This window comes from Nerophis lumbriciformis, linkage group LG08, assembly GCF_033978685.3.
Source record: "Nerophis lumbriciformis linkage group LG08, RoL_Nlum_v2.1, whole genome shotgun sequence".
NCBI lineage: Eukaryota > Metazoa > Chordata > Actinopteri > Syngnathiformes > Syngnathidae > Nerophis > Nerophis lumbriciformis.
This window is the reverse complement of record NC_084555.2, coordinates 45,211,280-45,237,500: the sequence shown is the minus strand read 5'-3', so window position 1 is coordinate 45,237,500 and position 26,221 is coordinate 45,211,280. Positions and strand designations below refer to the sequence as shown.

At 39.4% G+C, this 26,221-nt stretch overlaps 1 protein-coding gene across 4 annotated transcripts in view; it reads right to left on the bottom strand.

The window, feature by feature from the left end:
* The window catches only part of pcnx1 (pecanex 1), a 145,346-nt gene that overhangs the window by 43,877 nt on the left and 75,248 nt on the right, over positions 1-26,221 (bottom strand). For all 4 annotated transcript variants that reach the window (XM_061969017.1, XM_061969018.1, XM_061969019.1 and 1 more), the window contains 6 exons: positions 23,467-23,620; positions 23,346-23,378; positions 14,616-14,787; positions 14,200-14,310; positions 14,004-14,095; positions 13,826-13,935 (listed from right to left, as the gene is read on the bottom strand). In XM_061969017.1, coding sequence (XP_061825001.1) covers positions 13,826-13,935; positions 14,004-14,095; positions 14,200-14,310; positions 14,616-14,787; positions 23,346-23,378; positions 23,467-23,620 — 672 coding nt within the window. The remainder of the gene's footprint in view (positions 1-13,825; positions 13,936-14,003; positions 14,096-14,199; positions 14,311-14,615; positions 14,788-23,345; positions 23,379-23,466; positions 23,621-26,221) is intronic.

The following is a 26,221-nucleotide window of genomic DNA, read 5'->3' as shown; positions in this document are numbered from 1 at the left end:
GGGCTATCCAACGACATAATGAAGAGGGCCAATAATTATTATAATAATTATGTGTAAGTTATCACACAACTCTTATGCTTAAAGGTTGTTGCTATAGTTATTATCAATTGTGGTGCTGAAGTTGTACTTTTCTATCTGTGCAAAGGGACATCGTCTCGTATCAGTGTTTGTGTCCAGAACCGGCTTGCTGACTGCCAAGGGCGAACATCAAGTGCCGTGACGCAGACAGAGCAGAGAAAGGGCGATATCACGAGTGTCGGCACATTTGCATTTCATTCACTTTATGTTGTGTCTAATTGGGGCTGCTGAGATTACCCCCCTTCCTTCAGAGGCAGCCTCAGTGATGTAACCAGGGACCTCCCAAGTAAATAGAGGAGCACGTGGGACTGTTACCTTAGAGCAGTGGTTCTCAACCTTTTTTCAGTGATGGACCCCCTATGAACATGTTTTTAATTCAAGTACCCCCTAATCAGAGCAAAGCATTTTTGGTTGAAAAAAAGAGATAAAGAAGTAAAATACAACACTATGTCATCAGTTTCTGATTTATTAAATTGTATAACAGTGCAAAATATTGCTCATTTGTAGTGGTCTTTCTTGAACTATTTGGAAAAAAGATATGAAAATAACTAAAAACAAGTGATTCAATTATAAATAAAGATTTCTACACATAGAAGTAATCATCAACTTAAAGTGCTCTCTTTGGGGATTGTAATAGAGATCCATCTGGATTCATGAACTTAATTCTAAACATTTATTTTGTTATTCAATAAATATATTTATAAAGGATTTTTTAATTGTTGCTATTTTTAGAATATTTAAAAAAAAATCTCACGTACCCCTTGTCATACCTTCAAGTACCCCCAGGGGTACGGGTACCCCCATTTGAGAACCACTGCCTTAGAGCGTAGGTTGGTTCTGTAACCAAGAGTACAGCCCAAAACGTCTCTCCTCATTGAGCTAAATTTAACTCTGTCTCTATATGATTCCTTGCTTCTTGTCTGTTTAATAGATGTCATCAGTGTTTGAACCTGACAAGTTTCAAGAGTCTGAGGACTCAGGGGCCGGACATTGAAATATGAATGTTTGGTTAGAAAGTGCCTCCGCAGGTTATATTTCTTTGAGATTGCAAAGTAAACACATCGGCTTTCACACTGCAATGTCAATAAATTCATTATATTTCCCTCGTGTGCAGCTAGTCAACAGTATGAAGTTTTCGTTGAGGATTGATGTTTTGAATTATTTTCCTTTCTTAGTTTCATTTCTTTACACTTCTTCCTTCATTTAGGTTTGTAAGACTCAAATTCCATCTATCCATTTTCTACCCCTTGTCCCTCTCGGGGTGGTGGGGGTGGGGGGCTGGAGCCTATCCCAGCTGCACTCGGGCGGAAGGCAGGGACAAGTCGTCACCTCAACGCAGGGCCGACAAAGATAGACGACATCCACACTCACATACTAGGGCCAATTTAGTGTTGCCAATCAACCTGGTGTGAGGAAGCCGGAGTATCCCGAGGGAACCCACGCAGTCACGGGGGGAAACATGTAAACTCCACACAGAAAGACCCCGAGCCCCGGGGATTGAACCCAAAACCTTCGTATTGTGAGGCACACGCATTAACCCCTTTTCCACCTTGCTGCCCAGGACAGAAAATATAAACATAAAATAAACATCACAAAAGTATAACGTCCATTGTGTATTTTCCAAACCCCGTTTCCATATGAGTTAGGAAATTGTGTTAGATGTAAATATAAACGGAATACAATGATTTGCCAATTTTTTCAACCCATATTCAATTGAATGCACTACAAAGACAACATATTTGATGTTCAAACTCATAAACTTAATTTTTTTTTTGCAAATAATCATTAACTTAGAATTTCATGGCTGCAACACGTGCCAAAGTAGTTGGGAAAGGGCATGTTCACCACTGTGTTACATCACCTTTTCTTTTAACAACACTCAATAAACGATTGGGAACTGAGGAAACTAATTGTTGAAGCTTTGAAAGTGGAATTCTTTCCCATTCTTGTTTTATGTAGAGCTTCAGTCGTTCAACAGTCCGGGGTCTCCGCTGTCGTATTTTACGCTTCATAATGCGCCACACATTTTCGATGGGAGACAGGTCTGTACTGCAGGCGAGCCAGGAAAGTACCCGCACTCTTTTTTTACGAAGCCACGCTGTTGTAACATGTGCTGAATGTGGCTTGGCATTATCTTGCTGAAATAAGCAGGGGCGTCCATGAAAAATACGGCGCTTAGATGGCAGCATATGTTGTTCCAAAACCTGTATGTACCTTTCAGCATTAATGGTGCCTTCACAGATGTGTAAGTTACCCATGCCTTGGGCACTAATGCACCCCCATACCATCAAAGATGCTGGCTTTTGAACTTTGCGTCGATAACAGTCTGGATGGTTCACTTCTCCTTTGGTCCGGATGACACATGTCGAATATTTCCAAAAACAATTTGAAATGTAGACTCGTCAGACCACAGAACACTTTTCCACTTTGCATGAGTCCATCTTAGATGATCTCGGGCCCAGAGAAGCCGGCGGCGTTTCTGGATGTTGTTGATAAATGGCTTTCGCTTTGCATAGTAGAGCTTTAACTTGCACTTACAGATGTAGCGACCAACTGTATTTAGTGACAGTGGTTTTCTGAAGTGTTCCTGAGCCCATGTGGTGATATCCTTTAGAGATTGATGTCGGTTTTTGATACAGTGCCGTCTGAGGGATCGAAGGTCACGGTCATTCAATGTTGGTTTCCGGCCATGCCGCTTACGTGGAGTGATTTCTCCAGATTCTCTGAACCTTTTGATGATATTATGGACCGTAGATGTTGAAATCCCTAAATTTCTTGCAATTGCACTTTGAGAAACGTTGTTCTTAAACTGTTTGACTATTTGCTCATGCAGTTGTGGAGAAAGGGGTGTACCTCGCCCCATCCTTTCTTGTGAATTTTTTGGGAAGATGTTTTTATACCCAATCATGGCACCCACCTGTTCCCAATTTGCCTGCACACCTGTGGGATGTTCCAAATAAGTGTTTGATGAGCATTCCTCAACTTTATCAGTATTTATTGCCACCTTTCCCAACTTCTTTGTCACGTGTTGCTGGTATCAAATTCTAAAGTTAATGATTATTTGCAAAAAAAAAAAGTTTATCCGTTTGAACATCAAATATGTTGTCTTTGTAGCATATTCAACTGAATTTGGGTTGAAAATGATTTGCAAATCATTGTATTCCGTTTATATTTACATCTAACACAATTTCCCAACTCATATGGAAACAGGGTTTGTACATAAATAAAATAGGTTTAGTGTTACTATATTCATACAATAAACTACAAATGTTTACACATATAGAAATTACACAACATTCACACACCAAACATTTTATGTGACTTATCACTATTAGCGTTGTCGCCCTCTATTGGTCAAATTTAGCACTACATGTATTAAATGAACTTTGCTGCCCAAAGTTACATTCAGACAAAAAAACAACACAACCACAAGTACAATAGGCATCACGCAGTCAGCAATTTCAATACAAAACAAACTAAGTATATTTATGCACAAATTATATTTACTTACAAATGTTTGACCAAGTTTTGCGATGAAGCTTACACGCTGGGATTTCTACCGTTCCGCTTAAAAGGTCCGACAGGAAACAATGACTCGAGCACTTGCTCGGGGAAGAACATTCATACTTTGTTTCCCAGGCGTTGTTAAAAGTCAAATGTTTTCACTTTTAACACCCACATTTTTTTACATATCCTATTTGCAGATGTTGTTCTATTGTTGTTGTTGTTGTTGTTATTGTTATGGTGGCTGCTGTTGTTGTTGTCTCTCTGTCTTATCCCCTTCTTGTCCCCACAATTTCCCCCCCGTCTTTTTTCTCTTTCTATCCCCTCCTGCTCCGGCCCGGCTGCACCAAATAATAATATAAATACATTTTAAAAAGTCAAACACAAATAAGGCAACAAGAGAAGTATCCCACACTTCTCTTTTGTAAAGTAAATTTGTACAGCCGATATGGGCATCTATATCAACTATATGATTTGCCTGAGAAGCTGGACAGGACAAAAAAATAAAAAATAAAATAATAAAAATTGCCATTTATTTAGATATTTTTTTCCCCAGGGTTGAATGAATGGTCTTCTTCTTACTCATCCCACTGCTGCTTCATTGTGGCACATATGCCTCACTGCTTCCCCCTGTGGGGTGGTGGGAGTACTGCATACATAATCAACCCTAGTTTTAATGGTTTTATCAAGCCTGTAGAGCAGTGGTTCTCACCCTTTTTTCAGTGATGTACCCCCTGTGAACATTTTTTTAATTCAAGTACCCCCTAATCAGAGCAAAGCATTTTTGGTTGAAAAAAAGAGATAAAGAAGTAAAATACAGCACTATGTCATCAGTTTCTGATTTATTAATTGTATAACAGTGCAAAATATTGCTCATTTGTAGTGGTCTTTTTTGAACTATTTGGGAAAAAAGATATAAAAATAACAAAAAAACTTTTATAAACAATTATAAACAAAGATTTCTACACATAGAAGTAATCATCAACTTAAAGTGCCCTCTTTGGGGATTGTAATAGAGATCCATCTGGATTCATGAACTTAATTCTAAACATTTCTTCACAAAAAAAGAAATCTTTAACATCAATATTTATGGAACATGTCCACAAAAAATCTCGCTGTCAACACTGAATATTGCATTGTTGCATTTCTTTTCACAGTTCTTTCTGACAGACATTTTAGTGAGGGTCAAACCATCATGGCATGGGGGAAACTCTGGGTTTATGGTAATGAATGGAATAGCCTACTTGATTTGATGTTCGGTTTATGAACTTACATTCATATTTTGTTGAAGTATTATTCAATAAATATATTTATAAAGGATTTTTGAATTGTTGCTATTTTTAGAATATTTAAAAAAAAAATCTCACGTACCCCTTGGCATACCTTCAAGTACCCCCAGGGGTACGCGTACCCCCATTGGAGAACCACTGCTGTAGAGCAGTGGTTCTTAACCTTGTTGGACCACCAGTTTCATATGCGCATTCACCGAACCCTTCTTTAGTGAAAAATAAATAAATTATTTTTTTTTAAATTCAAGAAACAGTTATATGTTTTTTTTACTGGTGCACAAAATGAACCGTGCATGAACATCACCTTGTTCAAAGAACAAAACCAACACAGTGCATGAACTCACAACAAATTACACACCTTACACACATTACCATGAATTGATTAACGTGGACCCCGACTTAAACAAGTTGAAAAACTTTTTCTGGTGTTACCATTTAGTGGTCAATTGTAAGGAATATGTACTGTACTGTGTAAACTGTACTGTTTCATATAATGTATTCTCTTCCTTTGCAGAGTTTCAATCGATCAATCAAACAACCTGCAAATCAGAGGGAACATTGTTTGGGGGTATCCATAATACGCTGATAGGGAGAAGTTTTTATTTATACGATAAGTCGGATGTGTCTTTGCCTCGCGAACCCCTAGGGTTCGATCGAACCCAGGTTAAGAACCACTGCTGTAGAGGCAGGGATTTGTTTCTCACTTGTCACCTGGGATAGTGGGTGTGGCTACATGTGTGTGTGTGTGTGTGTGTGTGTGTCTGGGGCTGAATGAATAACACCTGCACCTGCCTGTGAATCTTTTTGTCTTGTATAGAGAAAGAGTGAGGTAGGGTACCGTTACTTCTGTTGACCGCAAAAGGCTATCTTTTTCCCCTCATAGTCTGGTCCATATAGTCCTGCAAATTAATCTGCATGTAATGTATTGTTTTTTACTCAAAGGGAAAATAAATCACCCTCAAAACTGCAGTAATGACATCATGTTGCTTCCTTGGACCCAGCGTGTCAGACAGAGCCCTGCTTTCTACTCTCAATGACTAATTTGTTTCTGATAGTCACACAACAAAGCCTATTTGGGAGTTGTTCGGCCGGCATAATGAAAAGCTTTCGGCCCGCCAGTTGAAAAGCCCTGGTATAAGCAATAATAATTGATCAAATCCAGACTGCATGGACTGCCCGAAACTTTAAATACACAGACAGTTTTCGCACAGTCGCTGTAATAGAGCCCATATGAGTTAGGGGTGTAACGATTAATCGATACATCGCTATATCGATTTATATTTCTAAATTTCAAGTTTATCAATCTGCGCTCGGCAAGTTTGCCATCCAAGAGATTCATTCAAGATCATTTTAAAAGGGAATTGATTGATTTTATCGATTCTACAAAAAGGAAAACATTGGATTTATGAAAGATGTTGAACGTTAACTCTATTTTCCAGTCTGCGGCATCATCGAAGCAAAAACGGCGAATATCTACGGTGGTCAAGAAAGGTCATCAGTGTTTCCCACACATTCATTTATTTGTGGCGGCCCGCCACGAAAGAATTACGTCCGCCACAAATGGATTTTTCGGCTTTTGACTCGCTCGACCGCTCATAAAAGCAATGGGACTGTCTGTGAATGTTGCTTGTAGTTACAACTCCGGTGCAGTAGGTGGCGGTAGCCTACTATGCATTGTAACTCCGCCAATAGCACTTAATTCACCTGGTGGGCCAGAAGAAGAAGAAGAGGGACGGACGGGATCAAAATACGAGGGTAATATAGGTTATAGCTGCATCGCTTGCGGCTCGTCATATATTTAACGTTAATCCGCGATTTCACCGAGCGTTTCACTGACGATGAGCAGCCTGACGCTGCTTCATTAACACCGCCGCTATTTGACTCGGCGGCCGGGCAGACGCACGTAGTAACAGTCACCTGTTTTCATACCGACGAGCTAACGTGTCCAGGTTATAACCCTGTTGTCAATAAACACACATGGACTGAAGCTAAATTGTCCACTGTCCACTGCAGCATGTGAATGCAATGAAAAGAATAAAATCTGAGCCAACCAGCTGTTAAAATGTTGTCCAGGTTAATGTTTTGGCCATTAAAGGCCCTTCATTTCAAGATTTCAACTGTGATCAGGCTTTAAACAGGTGGCTGACCTGTTCAGATGGGTATAACTGCTACTGGTCAAATAATGTGAAATAGCATTTAATTTTACATGTATGCAATGCCATTTAAATGTAATTATAGATAATAATAATAATAATAATTACTGTGTAGTGTTGTAAATAGTCAACGGGAAGGCTTTTAGTAAGATATAAGCCATGAGCACTACACAGCCAGAAAAAAACCTAGGCAGGACAAGTAAAAATATTGGGGCAAGTAGATTTGAGAAGTCGGGCAAGTAGAAAAAAACCTTAACGTTGAACCCTGCATGTGTTGAGCTGCTGCCGCTTAAGGTTAGACGGCACTGTACATAGAGCGCTTCTGCTCGTTAGTAATAAATTCTAATGTTGGATGTTCACTCCTTCACACAGATGAGTATAGAAAAATATTTTCAACGGCCGAAAAGGGCTTGACTTGGAGAGGAGGTAGGCCTACAGTCCGGACCACAGGTGCGACCTGTTCAGCAGCAGCAGGAGGAGGAGGAGGTTGACTGACTGTGGCAGGACACCTCTGCCTCTGTTTCACTTCATGTTGCTGGTAAATAATATGGTTGTAATAGTAGGCTAAAGTTAAATTATTTAGTATTCATTAATTAAAGGAGCAGAGCTTTAAGAGACATTTTAGCTTTTATATTTTATAAGATATATTTTTTGTAAGAACCACAATTAATAAATATATTTCAGTGAATCACTAATTGTTCAAATCTAGATATAAATATGTACATAAAATGTTGTAATTATATTCCAACTCTGCGTTCTTCTTGGTCATCGCCGCTGCCGCCGCCACCCCCCACCCCCCGACCACACCACCACAAATAGATGCCTGTCCTGTGGGAAACACTGGTCATTAACGCAATTGCCACAAGACAACATTGTAATATCTGTGACATATCTGTGAGAATGGACGTGACAGTGGTACATAATTACGGAGCTGCACCGACTCCCGGAACACAAGGAGAAGTAATTTGATGAGAAAGAAAGAAATAGAATAGATGGATGAAGGAGGCTATGGAAATTAGGAAGCGAGGGGCCCACACCATCAACAAGAATGAGGGACATACATGCTTCCGCACACTTAGTACGCTGTCCTTCGTTAGACAAAACAGATATTGTATGGCCGGGTCAGGAAAATGTATTTATCAGGTAAATCTACTCTTAAAGTGTTGGTTCCTGTAATTTTAGTGAATATGTTTTCAATGTTGAAAATGTGAGCAGAAATGTTTCCTCTTGTTAAGTCAACCTAAAGGGTTGGTTGCACTTTATTCAAATAAGACGTGAATGAATTGGCCATTATTTTTTGTCTGCTTGCTTGTTTGTATCCATAATTCATGTATACATAATTCCCTTACAAGAAATAAGAGGAATATAGCAAACGTCACATGCAGTGTCCAGTATCCACTATTTCACAGTCACACTGCTTCATTTTTTTTACATTTTTTTTTTTTATAAAAAGTTACTGAATCGATTTCAACTCACTGAATTGCTTCGGATCGTATACCGTATTTTTCGGACTATAAGTCGCAGTTTTTTTCATAGTTTGGCCGGGGGTGCGACTTATACTCAGGAGCGACTTATGTGTGAAATGATTAACACATTAGCGTAAAATATCAAATAATATTATTTAGCTCATTCACGTAAGAGACTAGACGTATAAGATTTCATGGGATTTAGCGATTAGGAGTGACAGATTGTTTGGTAAACGTATAGCGTGTTCTATATGTTATAGTTATTTGAATGACTCTTACCATAATATGTTACGTTAACATACCAGGCACGTTCTCAGTTGGTTATTTATGCCTCATATAACGTACACTTATTCAGCCTGTTGTTCACTATTCTTTATTTATTTTAAATTGCCTTTCAAATGTCTATTCTTGGTGTTGGCTTTTATCAAATACATTTCCAGAAAAAAATGTGACTTATACTCCAGTGCGACTTATATGTTTTTTTCCTTCTTTATTATGCATTTTCGGCCGGAACGACTTAAACTCCGGAGCGACTTATAGTCCAAAAAATACGGTAGTTCTTAAAAAAAAAAAAAAGAAAAAAGTATTGTCCCTAAATCATATATTGGCAACCACAATTATTGAATCATTGTTAAAACAAATCGTTAAACTCCTAAGAAAAATCATTGTTTTTTTTATAACTATTTTCCCTAAAATACGCCTATACGTTATAAAGTGTGTTTTATTAGATTCCTCCATTAATCAAACAAACTAATCGATAGGTTACTCGATTAAGAAAAGAATCAATAGCAGCAGCCCTATAAATTAGTTTATCATAGCTAACAGTCCTCAGTAGTCCTCCAATATTAATTCTTAATTTTTGGATAATGGTATACTTTCTTCTTTGGGGAAGACCCTTTTCTGTGCCCAGTGCACCAGGCAAGGTCTATAAATGCATTCTGGGATGGGTTTTGGTGTGTAAGAACGAGAACAGGTCCTACAATTCTGACCTCACAAATGGACAAAACGTGAACGTTTTCTTTGGAAGTGGAAGCTGGGTACCGTTTACATTGGAACCGATACGGTACCAATTCCCGGTACCCGGGAACCGATACCGGTACTCAATGGTACCATTTATCGGTACTTTTGTGTGTGTTAATAAATAATTATTTTTGATGATAAAGTCTAATTTTTTATTGCAGCATTTAAAAGCGAACTGATAATAGCTGCTGTCCAGTTTTTATATGTCGTTTTATTATCATCATATTATCATTTACAAGCTCGATATGAAGTTCCAATTACAGTTGGTTAGATGGCAGTGTGTTTTTGTTGCGTCCTAAAAAGTGCTACTAATGTAAGTATTCTACTTTTTACGCACCAGGTGTTTGATTGTAACATGCATCTTAGTTGTAGTTTTCATTAAGAGATTTAGAGGTGTTGAAATCGCTATGTAAAATCGCTAATGCTAATCAGTAGTTTATTTTTCCATATTTAACATATTGTGTCGAAGTTTGGGGAAATGTTTATAAAACAAACATAGACCCACTAATTAAACTTCAAAAAAGAGTCATTAGAATAATACACAAAGCGTGCTACTATGAACATACCAATCCATTATTTATAAGTTCTAATGTGTTCAAATTTTCAGATATTGTGTTTTTAAAAACAATGGAAATTATGTTTCGAGTAAAGAACAACAGCCTTCCAGCTTGTATTCTTAGGTTATTCAAATTAAGAGGAGAAAACTATAATTTACGGGGGATATTGATTTTTGAAATAGGTAAAGTAAGAAGGAATGTAAAATACAAATGTATTTCAGTTTTAGGAGTTAAATGTTGGAACAAGCTCAGTGATGAGCTGAAGACATGTAGTTCTTTGTTAAGGTTTAAGAAAACCTTGAAAAGGTGAAATAATTGAAAATTATAAAATATAGTAACAATTACTTTCACCCCATTGATGTTTTTTAACGGTGATGTTCCAGGCAATCTAATTTTCAGTGAATGTATAGGATAGGCAAATATAAGCCTTGGCTTCAGCCTATTCCTTTTCGGTCATTCTTTTTCTTTTTGTGTGTAAATGTGTATGATTGTTAAATATGTCTAAACTGTACTGTTAATCTGGTCACACAAAATGGTTGATGGTTGATTATATGACCGATATAAACTTATTTCATTCATTCATTCAGTAGCATGTCAATCGTAAAGTCAATGTATATTAGCATTAAGCTCGCGCATTTTTTGGAAAAATAAAGCCTTACTTTACCTACGTTGTAGTCTTTTTTGAGTTAATTGTTTTGTAGTCATTAAAAATTGCAACTTTACTAAGAGGTAGTTTGGCTGAGTCCGCTCTCAGTGCTGCTGGAGTGATCGCCAAGTGTCTCAGTCTACAATGGGGCGTGACGTCACACGCAACCCAAGTACCGTAACATGGCACCATTGGATTTTAAGCCAAAAAAGTACCCATCCCTAGTTATAGCCAGAGGTGGGTAGTAACGCACTACATTTACTCCGTTACATCTACTTGAGTAACTTTTGGGATAAATTGTACTTCTAAGAGTAGTTTTAATGCAACATACTTTTACTTTTGCTTGAGTATATTTATAGAGAGGAAACGCTACTTTTACTCCGCTCCATTTATCTACATTCAGCTCGCTACTCGCTACTGATTTTTATCGATCTGTTAATGCACGCTTTGTTTGTTTTGGTTTGTCAGACAGACCTTCAAAGTAGGATCTATCGCATGCCTGCGTTTCACCAATCAGATGCAGTCACTGGTGACGTTTGACTCCGTTTCACCAATCAAACAGAGCCAGGCGGTCACATGATTAACTGCACATAAAGTTTCAGCGGCAAACAGCAACAATAATGGCAGAGACAACAACGTACGCAAACACCCTTGGCCTCACATAAAATCGATGATCACGCTTCAGACAACCAAAAAAACAGTTATGTAATGCGTTGTCATATGTGTCTCCCCAAACAAGTGGACATTTCAGCTTACATGAACTCAACGTCAAATTTGAGGAAGCACATGGCGGTAAGTAACGTTAGTAGATATTTTGGCTGTCACCGTAGGCTGATGTTAGCTTCCCTGCTATGAATCACTGTCAAATGTACATCGTGTGGGGACATTAATTAACGCACTGCAGCCTCATAGACAGACAGACAGAGACACACGCACACACACTCACACATGCATACAAACACCAATCAGAAGTGCACAGTGTGTTCCCAAGTGCAGCCCACATCTATCAGAGTTTATGGTTTGCGTAAAGACTAACTTGTTATTTTCCTTTGTAATCTCTGCCTACTGAGCCTATGGTGCTGTTAAGTTATTGTGGCTCAAATTGCCTTAATTTTTTTTATTTTAATGTATTATTGTTTAATATATATTATTGTTTTAGTTGCTTAAGAGATATTCCTGGCTCTGAATTTGCTCATTGCTATTTATATGTTTTTGTGCATTATTTGTTGCCGTCATCATTAAACGAACAGGTTACTCATCAGTTACTCAGTACTTGAGTAGTTTTTTCACAACATACTTCTTACTTTTACTCAAGTAAATATTTGGGTGACTACTCCTTACTTTTACTTGAGTAATAAATCTCTAAAGTAACAGTACTCTTACTTGAGTACAATTTCTGGCTACTCTACCCACCTCTGGTTATACAAACCCCGTTTCCATATGAGTTGGGAAATTGTGTTAGATGTAAATATAAACGGAATACAATGATTTGCAAATAATTTTCAACCCAAATTCAGTTGAATATGCTACAAAGACAACATATTTGACGTTCAAACTGATAAACATTTTTTTTTTGCCAATAATCATTAACTTTAGAATTTGATGTCAGCAACACGTGACAAAGAAGTTGGGAAAGGTGGCAATGAATACTGATAAAGTTGAGGAATGCTCATCAAGCACTTATTTGGAACATCCCACAGGTGAACAGGCAAATTGGGAACAGGTGGGTGCCATGATTGGGTATAAAAGCAGATTCCATGAAATGCTCAGTCATTCACAAACAAGGATGGGGCGAGGGTCACCACTTTGTCAACAAATGCGTGAGCAAATTGTTGAACAGTTTAAAAAAAACATTTCTCAACCAGCTATTGCAAGGAATTTAGGGATTTCACCATCTACGGTCCGTAATATCATCAAAGGTTTCAAAGAATCTGGAGAAATCAGTGCACGTAGCAGCTAAGCCCATGACCTTCGATCCCTCAGGCTGTACTGCATCAACAAGCGACATCAGTGTGTAAAGGATATCGCCACATGGGCTCAGGAACACTTCAGAAACCCACTGTCAGTAACTACAGTTGGTCGCTACATCTGTAAGTGCAAGTTAAAACTCTCCTATGCAAGGCGAAAACCGTTTATCAACAACACCCAGAAACGCTGGGCCTGAGCTCATCTAAGATGGACTGATACAAAGTGGAAAAGTGTTCTGTGGTCTGACAAGTCCACATTTCAAATTGTTTTTGGAAACTGTGGACGTCGTGTCCTCCGGACCAAAGAGGAAAAGAAGTATCCTGATTGTTATAGGCGCAAAGTTGAAAAGCCAGCATCTGTGATGGTATGGGGGTGTATTAGTGCCCAAGACATGGGTAACTTACACATCTGTGAAGGCGCCATTAATGCTGAAAAGTACATACAGCTTTTGGAGCAACATATGTTGCCATCCAAGCAATGTTATCATGGACGCCCCTGCTTATTTCAGCAAGACAATGCCAAGTCATGTGTTACATAAACGTGGCTTCATAGTAAAAGAGTGCGGGTACTAGACGGGCCTGCCTGTAGTCCAGACCTGTCTCCCATTGAAAATGTGTGGCGCATTATGAAGCCTAAAATACCACAACGGAGACCCCCGGACTGTTGAACAACTTAAGCTGTACATCAAGCAAGAATGGGAAAGAATTCCACCTGAGAAGCTTCAAAAATGTGTCTCCTCAGTTCCCAAACGTTTACTGAGTATTGTTAAAAGGAAAGGCCATGTAACACAGTGGTGAACATGCCCTTTCCCAACTACCTTGGCACGTGTTGCAGCCATAAAATTCTAAGTTAATTATCATTTGCAAAAAATAAATAAAGTTTATGAGTTTGAACATCAAATATCTTGTCTTTGTAGTGCATTCAATTCAATATGGGTTGAAAATGATTTGCAAATCATTGTATTCCGTTTATATTTACATCTAACACAATTTCCCAACTCATATGGAAACGGGGTTTGTAGCTGTCCTTTTTTCCTTCCTACGTCTAAGTTTCCAGTACTATTACCAAAAAGACAATAATAAGTCACAAAACTTTTCCCTACAAAGCATATCAGGTGAGTGTGTTTGGTTGCGTGAGAACTCACATGAGGACAGACGGGTCGCTGCTCTGCCGGCTCAGGTGGTACGATACCGCCACCAAGAGGCCGCAGAAGACCGAGAAGAGCACGGGGATGTGGTGAGGCTCCCAGGTCTCCTGAGACACGACAAACGGGCAGTTAAATGATCCACAAAGACACCACCCTGGCGTCTGTATTAGCTCACCTTCAGGGCGCCGTAGCAGAAACCGTAGAGCAGAGCGACGGTGACCACGCTGCGTAGAAAGCTGTAGAGCGCCGACAGTAGGCTTGTGGAGGCTATCAAACAAGATGCACACATTAACATTATGTCCCAACATGTTAGTACACAACAGGATGAAGAGCACATCAAAAAAACAATGTTAAGTGTGCGTCTTGCTCACCGTTGCCCCCAAAGATGTGCATGTCCAGCTGTTCAAAGAGATACATGACAAATGTGTTGACCTGCGGCAGCAGGCCCACAAAGAAGATGATGGGGAAACACAGCGTGAAGACTGCACACACACACACACAGTCATTAGTATCATACAATTATTTTTCTTAAACAGATGCTGCACAGCCCACACGAAAGTGTTAATTGTCACGCATCGTAATGCTTCCCTGAGGCATGTCTCCATGACAACAGCAGCAATATTAATTACTGTACACAAGGAGGTTGGGCATTCCTTTAGCGTGTCTGCTCGCAAGCACAATTACACAGACACAAGTCAAGAAAATTGCCGCAGGATCGAGGATTTCCCCCCCCCCCCCGATACCTCAAGTGAGTAATGTTTACTGTGCTTCTACATGGGCCCCTTACTTATGACGAGGTCCCTTGCAGAGGCGAGGACGAGCGAGCTGGTGAGCGCGACGCCGTACAGCGTGAAGCGTGAAGAGCTCGTCCTCAGGCTGGTGTAGTGGAGCAGCCAGATGAAGCCGCAGCACAGGCAGAAGTAGACGGGCCGGCTGTATGCTATGATGCGGTTGTGGCCCTGCAGAAGTGGATAGAAGGCACGCTTAGAACAAACAACACTGGAGGAGGAGTTCAAAAAGATTCATCTAGTGTAGTAGCGTTGATACAAATGATTCATTCAGTAATTGATACACAATAAGACAGTCCCTCCAGAATTTTGCGGGCTTTTATGTGTTTGCTGCGGCTTAAAAATGCCTGATTTTGTGTAGAAACAACGTTCCTGCAGAGAGAATAAATGGAAGCTTTGACAAGAGTGGGTGAGCATCTTCCAAAAAAACATTTCTTCTCCTGGAGGCGTTTTTTCTGCAAATTTTATATAAGATGAGCTTGGGCTGGGCGATATAACTAAAACAAGCCTATTAGGATATAAGTGATTGATATCGCTCGACTTTGATGGTTATTGCTATTTTCATGACGTATCGAAAGTAAGGACCAGGAGCAAATTATATTAATTTTGATTATAAATACACTTACTGTATTTTTCGGACTATAAGTCGCAGTTTTTTTTCATAGTTTGGCCGGGGATGCGACTTATACTCAGGAGCGACTTATGTGTGAAATGATTAACACATTACCGTAAAATATCAAATAATATTATTTAGCTCATGCACGTAAGAGACTAGACGTATAAGATTTCATGGGATTTAGCGATTAAGAGTGACAGATTGTTTGGTAAACGTATAGCATGTTCTATATGTTATAGTTATTTGAATGACTCTTACCATAATATGTTACGTTAACATACCAGTTGGTTATTTATGCCTCATATAACGTACACTTATTCAGCCTGCTGTTCACTATTCTTTATTTATTAGGGCCTGCACGGCCCATTGTAGAAGGACTCCCAAAATGAGTCCTTCTGCATTGGGACAGAAGGACCTATTGTTTCTGTAGCGTTTTATTCTTTCTTTATTATTATTCTTCCGCCGCCTCCTTGAGCTGTAATTTGACCCACTTAACATGCTTCAAAACTCACCATATTTGACCCACACATCAGGACTGGCGAAAATTGCCATCTAATAAAAAAACCAAACCCCAAAACTCAAAATTGCGCTCTAGCTCCCCCTAGGAAAAAACACAGTCAAAACGGCCTATAACTTCCAGTAGGAATATCATAGAGACATGAAACAAAAACCTCTATGTAGGTCTGACTTTGACCTAGATTCCATACACTGACATCCTTCAGCAAAAATCAACAGGAAGTTGGCAATTCCCCCTTCAAGACAAAAATGTACTAAAAACAGTCACTTTTGCCTCTTTGAGCTGTAATTTGTCCCCCTTAACATGCTTCAAAACTCACCAAACTGAACACACACATCAGGCCTGGCAAAAATTGCTATCTAGTAAAAAAACCTAACCCCAAATCTCAAAATTGCGCTCTAGCGCCCCCTAGGAATAAAACACAGACAAAACTGCTCCTAGGAAGAAACAAATGATAAAACTGCCTGTAACTCCCACTAGGAAGGTCATGAAAAGACATGAAACAAAAACCTCTATGTAGGTCTCACTTAGACCTACATTTCATAGATTGACAACCCCCAGCAAAAATCAACAGGAAGTTTGCAATTCCCCCTTCAAAACAACATGTTTGTAAAAACCGGTCACCTTTCTTCAAACATTATCTCCTCTGAGCGCGTTTCTCGTTTCGGCTTCAAACTAACACAAGAGAGAGATTGAACCCTTCTGATTAAAAGTTGACGAAAGAGTTTTGATTACTGCTCCGGTTTTGATTTTACGACCCTTCAAAGAACCGCTGCGCTGATGCTGCTGCGCTGCTGTTGTCTCAAGATGGCCGCTTAAAAGCAGGAAGCACCAGCCCTCAAAATTCTACACACAATACCCTATAATGACAACGTGAAATGGAATTATTTCTTTTTCGTCTTCAAAATTCTACACACAATACCCTATAATGACAACGTGAAATGGAATTATTTCTTTTTCGTCCTCAAAATTCTACACACAATACCCTATAATGACAACGTGAAATGGAATCAATTCATTTCTGTCCTCTAAATTCTACACACAATACCTTGTTGAATGGGTGAAGGCGGGAAACACCAGCAAAAGGCGGGCCCGACCAACGCTGCTTGCAGCTTTAATTTTAAATTGCCTTTCAAATGTCTATTCTTGGTGTTGGGATTTATCAAATAAATTTCCCCAAAAAATGCGACTTATACTCCAGTGCGACTTATATATGTTTTTTTCCTTTTTTGTTATGCATTTTCGGCCGGTGCGATTTATACTCCAGAGCGACTTATACTCCGAAAAATACGGTAATCATTATTTTGGACATAACCTTCCTGTGATTATAATCTGCACAACTATCGAGGCAGAAAGGAAATGGAATGTCAACACAAGCATGGAAAACATTCAATGTGAACAGAATTCTAAAATCGCATGGAACATTTAACAATAACCTCTTAAAATGAAGGTGTAAAAATAAGGAATATGTAAGAAATGCTTAATAAAGTGTAACAAAATAGTGCATAATGTGAAAATGTAAACAGAAAAACCTAAGAATAACTATTTTCTGCAGGTGTAGATTCCTAATGAAGCCTTAAGCTTGACGCTCCTCTACTTTCTCCTGCTCCGCTTGCTGCGGCAACAACAAACAAACTCCAGACGCTCCTCTTCGTTTTGTATCGTTTACTTGTCACTTAATTATTCAAAAACGTAAACAATAACGATGTGGGAACAAATTAATGGCAAAATAAAGAGAGTTTGTTACAGTAAGAGTTAGAAAAAGCAAGAGTAAGAAAAAGTAAAAGTGAGGTCAAAAAACTGTGTGGCTCAATTCCCCCCGCACCTGACTGCCATTACCCATAATGCACTGTGTCCAAAAACCAACCTACCACACAGATCCTTCCGCCATATATGCAATCAAACAGCTACGTCATCAAATTATTTAGACACATGTAATAATTACAAATAAAGTGTACCTTATGATTATTCTAAGCATGCAAATAAAGTAAATAGTCCCATTTTGGCTGAATATACAAAAAGCACCTTCCATAAAATGTAAATTAACTTAAACAGCATTTAGGCTCCTACAGCAGGTTTAGTGCCATGAAGTTACAGCTGTGCTCTAAATAGTTGGGCAAAGCTCTCGGTCTACCGAACTATCTACATTCCTACTCTCACCTATGGTCATGAAGTGTGGGTCATGACCGAAAGAATAAGATCGCGGATTCAAGCGATCGAAATGAGTTTCCTCAGAAGGGTGGCTGGCATCTCCCTTAGAGATAGGGTGAGAAGTTCAGTCACCCGAGAGAGACTCGGAGTAGAGCCGCTGCTCCTTCGCTTGGAAAGGAGCCAGCTTAGGTGGTTCGGGCATCTCGTGCGGATGCCTCACGAGCGTCTCCCTAGGGAGGTCCTCGTTGCACGTCCCACTGGGAGGAGACCCCGCGGCAGGCCAAGGACCAGATGGGGGGATTACATCTTCTCTCTGGCCTGGGAACACTTCGGGATTCCCCAGGAGGAAGTCGCTAATGTTGCTCTGGAGAAGGAATAATGGGGGTCTCTGCTGGAGCTGTTGTCCCCGCGACCCGATTCCGGATAAGCGGTTGAAGACGGACGGACGGATGGATGGTGTGTCTTGCATAATTTGCATACCACATTGGTCTGACTACGGTACATTTTGAAAAGTCAGAGAAACTACCATAATGTCAAGGTGACTTTTCCTGTTTTATTGACAAATTTCTTCGCTCTCTGCAACACTCATTTTTACTTTCTCTTCTCACTCCATGCAAATATTTAAACCACAACAACAAGATGGCACAACCAAACTTGATAGTTTATACTGTTACCTGATTGTCTGTTAGCGTGTCACTCCCACTGTGACCAGTTCCTGCCTTGCTCGGCTACCAGAGAGCGAGTGCCTTTGTTCATGCAACCAACATTGCTTTGTAACTTCCTTTCTTTTTTCTGACAAATAAGATTTTTTTTAAATCAAACTTTTAATTGAATGCATTTTTAATTGATATCGATTACGTGTCTACCGCGACATACACTATATTGCCAAAAGTATTTGGCCACCTGCCTTGACTCACATATGAACTTGAAGTGCCATCCCATTCCTAACCCATAGGGTTCAATATGATGTGGGTCCACCTTTTGCAGCTATTACAGCTTCAACTCTTCTGGGAAGGCTGTCCACAAGGTTGCGGAGTGTGTTTATAGGAATTTTCAACCATTCTTCCAAAAGTGCATTGGTGAGGTCACACACTGATGTTGGTGGAGAAGGCCTGGCTCGCAGTCTCCGTTCTAATTCATCCCAAAGGTGTTCTATTGGGTTCAAGTCAGGACTCTGTGCAAGCAAGTCAAGTTAATCCGCACCAGACTCTGTCATCCATGTCTTTATGGACCTGGCTTTGTGCACTGGTGCACAGTCATGTTGGAAGAAGAAGGGGCCCGCTCCAAATTGTTCCCACAAGGTTGGGAGCATGGAATTGTTCAAAATGTTCTGGTATCCTGGAGCATTCAAAGTTACTTTCACTGAAACTAAGGGGCCAAGCCCAACTCCTGAAAAACAACCCCAAACCATAATTCCTCCTCCAGCAAATTTCACACTCGGCACAATGCAGTCCGAAATGTAGCGTTCTCCTGGCAACCTCCAAACCCAGACTCGTCCATCAGATTGCCAGATGGAAAAGGGTGATTCATCACTCCAGAGAAGGCGTCTCCACTGTTCTAAAGTCCAGTGGCGACGTGCTTTACACCACTGCATCCCACGCTTTGCATTGGACTTGGTGATGCATGGCTTAGATGCAGCTGCTCGGCCATTGAAGCCCACTCCATGAAGCTCTCTGCGTACTGTACGTGGGCTAATTGGAAGACCACATGAAGTTTGGAGCTCTGCAGCAACTGACTGTGCAGAAAGTCTTTGCACTATGCGCTTCAGCATCCGCTGACCCCTCTCTGTCAGTTTACGTGGCCTACCACTTGATGGCTGAGTTGCTGTTGTTCCCAAACTCTTCCATTTTCTTATAATGAAGCAAACAGTTGACTTTGGAATATTGAGGAGCGAGGAAATTTCACGACTGGATTTTTTGCACAGGTGGCATCCTATGACAGTTCCACGCTGGAAATCACTGAGAGCGGCCCATTCTTTCACAGATGTTTGTAGAAACAGTCTCCATGCCTAAGTGCTTGATTGTATACACCTGTGGCCAAGCCAACTGATTAGGACACCTGATTCTGATCATTTGAATGGGTGGCCAAATACTTTTGGCAATAAAGTGTATATTGATATGGTTTTAACAGAGCAGCCCTAAGGTGAGCGTCTATATGCGTCTCATTCCCTGCACTATTCTGGATTTCTTACAAGTATTTGAATCTAAAAGCTCTCTAAACTCTGGGCAGCTATTTAAAGCCGCAGTCGCCACAGCTGAGCGAGCGCGACATTAATAAATGACACAGCTGCTGGCGCAAGACGCTCTAAAGAAACACAATGAATAATAAAATGTATGAAATATTGACAAGAAAGTGTGTGGTTTGTTTACTTTGACAAATAGCCCCACCCACACTTCCACCAGCTCATGTCATGTCTTTAGTGGAGGAATGATTTAAAAAAATCCTCACGTTGTAGTAGAACACAGCTTAGAACAGATCTGGGCAAATTAAGGCCCGGGGGCCACATGCGGCCCGTTAAGCTTTTCAATCTGGCCCGCCGGACATTCCCAAATATTTTTTTTTAGATCTTTAAGATGGAAACTGTAGCTGCCATTATGATGTGCAGGGATGTTTTCTAATTACCATAAGTCTTGAACTATACAACGCATTTCAATAGTTGGAATCTGCGCTTTTGCATGATATTTTAGTGACTAGTGTCCTGATACCAATATTATTTCGATACTTTTCGGTACTTTTCGATACTTTTCTAAATAAAGGGGACCAGAAGAAATTGCATTATTGGCTTTATTTTAACAAAAGATATTAGGGTGTGGCGGACCGGTACTTTTCAGAGGCGGTATGGTACCGAATATGATTCATTAGTATCGCGGTACTATACTAATACCCGTATACTGTACAATCCTACTAGTTACTATGGTAATCTACGTCACAGCAGGTCAGACGAGGCACCAAGCAGTGTGGGTGGGGAGCGTTTCCACAGAGTGTTTCCAGAGCCTGAAATGTGGGTGTCAGGGACAGACGCGGAAGGAGATTTTTATAAGAAAGTTCTAAAGCTTAGTGATATATCAGATAGTAGATGTTTTTTGCTTTTTTACCCTTCACGTTCATATTTCGCTGTGTTTGTTGCATTTTTGTTGCATTTGGCTTGATTGTAAAATATGTCGATTGAGAGGGGGTGTGACGTTCATATATTGTCAATATTCAGGGTTTTATCGTTTATAGAAAAAAATAAAATTCCATTCCGTTTTTAAGGCGGTCTGTCATAACATTTTTAGCATTCAATCAGACTTTATTGTGAGGTTTTGTATTAGTTTTCTTAAAAATAGATATACTGGCCCCCAGACACATTTTTTCTCTAAATTTGGCCCCCCCGAGTCAAAATAATTGGCCAGTCCTGCCGTACAACCCTACTAGTTACTATGGTAATCTACGTCACAGCAGGTCAGACGAGGCACCAAGCAGTGTGGGTGGGGAGCGTTTCCACAGAGTGTTTCCAGAGCGGCCAACCTGAAATGTGGGTGTCAGGGACAGACGCGGAAGGAGATTTTTACAAGAAAGTTCTAAAGCTTAGTGATATATCAGATTGTAGGTGTTTTTTGTTTTTTTACCCTTCACGTTCATATTTCGCTGTGTTTGTTACATTTTTGTTGCATTTTCATATGTAGTCAATATTCAGGGTTTTATCGTTCATAGAAGAAAATAAAATTCCATTCCGTTTTTAAGGCGGTCTGTCATAACATTTTTAGCATTCAATCAGACTTTATTGTGAGGTTTTGTATTAGTTTTCCTAAAAATAGATATACTGGCCCCCAGACACATTTTTTTCTCTAAATTTGGCCCCCCCGAGTCAAAATAATTGCCCAGTCCTGCCGTACAACCCTACTAGTTAGTATGGTAATCTACGTCACAGCAGGTCAGACGAGGCACCAAGCAATGTGGGTGGGGAGCGTTTCCACAGAGTGTTTCCAGAGCGGCCAGCCTGAAATGTGGGTGTCAGGGACAGACGCGGAAGGAGATTTCTACAAGAAAGTTCTAAAGCTTAGTGATATATATATAGATATATCAGATTGTAGATGGGTTTTTTTGGGTTTTTTTACCCTTCACGTTAATATTTCGCTGTGTTTGTTGCATTTTTAATAATAAATAATAATAAATGTTACTTATAAGGCGCCTTTCTGGGCACTCAAGGACACCGTACAACATCAAAACAAAATCAAATTGGATAAAAACAACAACAAAGATAGATAAGATAAGATGATTACAATGAATAAGCAGTCAGGAATAGGTGTGTTTTGAGTGTTGATTTGAAGAGGGATATTGAGTCTAAATTATGAATTACAAATTTTTGTTGCATTTGGCTTGATTGTAAAATATGTCGATTGAGAGGGGGTGTGACGTTCATATGTTGTCAATATTTAGGGTTTTATCGTTTATAGAAAAAAATAAAATTCCATTCCGTTTTTAAGGCGGTCTGTCATAACATTTTTAGCATTCAATCAGACTTTATTGTGAGGTTTTGTATTAGTTTTCTTAAAAATAAATATACTGGCCCCCAGACACATTTTTTCTCTAAATTTGGCCCCCCCGAGTCAAAATAATTGCCCAGTCCTGCCGTACAACCCTACTAGTTACTATGGTAATCTACGTCACAGCAGGTCAGACGAGGCACCAAGCAGTGTGGGTGGGGAGCGTTTCCACAGAGTGTTTCCAGAGCGGCCAGCCTGAAATGTGGGTGTCAGGGACAGACGCGGAAGGAGATTTCTACAAGAAAGTTCTAAAGCTTAGTGATATATATATATATATAGATATATCAGATTGTAGATGGGTTTTATTTTTTACCCTTCACGTTAATATTTCGCTGCGTTTGTTGCATTTTTAATAATAAATAATAATAAATGTTACTTATAAGGCGCCTTTCTGGGCACTCAAGGACACCGTACAACATCAAAACAAAATCAAATTGGATAAAAACAACAACAAAGATAGATAAGATAAGATGATTACAATGAATAAGCAGTCAGGAATAGGTGTGTTTTGAGTCTTGATTTGAAGAGGGATATTGAGTCTAAATTATGAATTACAAATTTTTGTTGCATTTGGCGTGATTGTAAAATATGTCGATTGAGAGGGGGTGTGACGTTCATATGTTGTCAATATTCAGGGTTTTATCGTTCATAGAAAAAATTAAATTCCATTCCGTTTTTAAGGCGGTCTGTCATAACATTTTTAGCATTCAATCAGACTTTATTGTGAGGTTTTGTATTAGTTTTCCTAAAAATAGATATACTGGCCCCCAGACACATTTTTTTCTCTAAATTTGGCCCCCCCGAGTCAAAATAATTGCCCAGGCCTGGCTTAGACCATGTAACAATGTACATATTGAAAGTTCACATAGTGAAGAGTAGTAGTTACAGGTGGCGCCACTAAAAGCCTGCTGTTACTTACATGTCGAGGAGAAGAGGAGTCTGGTTGGACGCTCTGCCAGTCAAAAGAGAAGTAAAACCAAGTAAAACCAACATTCTTACACGACAGTTAAAAAAAGGGAAGAAGTGTCGCAAGATTCTACCTTCAGTAAAGAATACTGGCAGCTTGCGATGACGAGGCAGAACTGAAAGACCCAGATGTCGGTGAAGAAGTCGTGAACCAGCAACACTGAGCCGAGAAAGGCCACCAAAACTGCGAGCACCACGGCCAGCACGTTCTCCAGAACCTCACGGTTCCTGCAAACACAGCAGAGAAACTTTAGAGTTGAGTAATTACACCCTAATTATCAACAGAGTACTTATTTAGGCAAAGTGCAGAGGACCAGGTGTTGAATTATAGTAGGTTATATTTCAGATTATTCCATACTTGCCAACCTTGAGACCTCCGATTTCGGGAGGTGGTCGGGGTGGGGTGGGGGGGCGTGGTCGGGGTGAGGCGGGGGCATGGTTGGGGGCGGGGCTAAGAGGGGAGGAGTATATTTACAGCTAGAATTCACCAAGTCAAGTATTTCATATATATATATATACACACCAGTATATATATATATATATATATATATAAGAAATACTTGACTTTCAGTGAATTCTAGCTATATATACATTTATTTTATTATATATATATATATATATATATATATATATATACATTTATTTTATTATATATATATATATATATATATATATATATATATATATATATATATATATATATATATATATATATATATATATATATATATATATAAATAAAAGAAATACTTGAATTTCAGTGTTCATTTATTTACACATATATACACACATAACACTCATCTACTCATTGTTGGGTTAAGGGTTGAATTGTCCATCCTTGTTCTATTCTCTGTCACTATTTTTCCAACCATGCTGAACACCCTTTCGCAGGTACCCAGAAAGGTTTCGAGTACCACCAAAAAAACTGAATCTCTGAAGACAGTATAAAAATCTGTGTTAAAGGTGTACAAATACTGTTTGTATAATAAGCATGTTATTTTTTACAAATGAGGGTTAAGAGTTCAGTACTAAAAAAAAAAAGAAAAGAATGTGGCTTAAGTACAGTTTTTTAATTGAGCTGCTGCATTTTTTTGGTTGGGTTGTTTATTTATTTTGAGTAACTTCTATACATTTCTAAAAGGGGAGGAATGTAATAGTGATCTATGTTTGTCTGTTGCCATCTCCTGGTGAATGTTGGCTATAGCGTACTGGGGTTACTTTTTGGTTGGCCAACGATTTACGTGGTTCTTGCGCACCTGACGTCACTCAGGTCTGCATGGAGCTGGAGGGGGCGTGGCTTCCAGCTCCGCCTGAATTTCGGGAGAAAATTTGTCCCGGGAGAATTTCGGGAGTCTCCCGGAAAATCCGGGAGGGTTGGCAAGTATGAATGATTATTTCCTCAAAGTGAAAACATTTTAAGGGTGCAACAATGCATTCCATCCAGTTATCTCGGCTTGGCACCGCCATGATTAAACAATACGTCATGTTTATTTTGATAAACTTCTGGCAATGAGGATCTGCACACAAATACTGCAGGCTGCACTGTCGAGGTGGATCCACAAGCTACTTGAGTTAGCTCTGAGCAACAGGGTTTAACTCTGGCATTGGCTTAAAACTACTTTGGTTTTTGTATTAAGTTTGACAGTTGGCTAGTGCGGCATGGACAAAGTCAATTACAGTTGCCAACCGTCCCTTGAAAAACTGAATCGTCCCGTATTAAGAAACAGAAATAGGCGTTCCGTATTGAGCTGTCTAGGGACCCACTTCTCCCGTATTTTTATTACCGTGAGAATTACAAAAAGGTCCGTAAATAGCAATTGAAAAACTGAATCGTCCTGTATTTAGAAACAGAAATAGGCGTTCCGTATTGAGCGGTCTAGGGACCCACTTTTCTCGTATTTTTATTACCGTGAGAATTAATAAAAAGGTCTGTAAAATAGCAAAAGACACCATCGAATGACAACAGCTTTACAACAATCTTCCACAGGCTAAACCAGGGGTTGGCCACCCAAAATGTTGAAAGAGCCATATTGGACCAATATTGAAAAATAAAAAAATCTGTCTGGAGCCACTAAAAATTCAAAGCCTATTTTATAAGTGTTGTAATGAAGGCAACACAGGATGTAAGTGTCTATATTAGTTATATTAGCATACTATCAAAGGCTGACGCAAATCTTCGTTGATAGAAATTTTGTATTTAAATTTTTATTCTACACATTTTTGCAACATTAGATAACTTTACTAATATGGAGGCTTCTCACAGGATGAGATACCATCTGGAAATTACTGGCTCAGAATGTGTGTCCAAGTTAAAGGAAACAGCAGGATGTCTTCTTCTAATGGATTTATTACAATCTTTGCAAGCTAGGTAACGTTTGCTGTGGTCTGGAACAACATGGCACACAAACAACTATGAGACATGCAGCCAATATTACATACATATGTGTCATGAGACATGTAAATATAAATTAAACACACAGAGGACATAAGTAAAGGAAATTAAATGAGCTGAATTATACCTACAAACGAGGCATAATGATGCATTATGTACATACAGCTAGCCTAAATAGCATGTTAGCATTGATTAGCTTGCGGTCATGGATTGACCAAATATGCCAGATAAGCAATCCACACAAGTCAATAACATCAACAAAGCTCACCTTTGTGCATTCACGCACAGCATAAAACATTTGGTGGACAAAATGAGACAAAGAAGAAGTGGCATAAAATAAATTTTTCTGTGGCAGCATCGGAGAAAGTTGTACATGTAAACAAACTACGGTGAGTTCAAAGATCGCTGAAATTGGTAGGACAAAACGGTGCTTACCA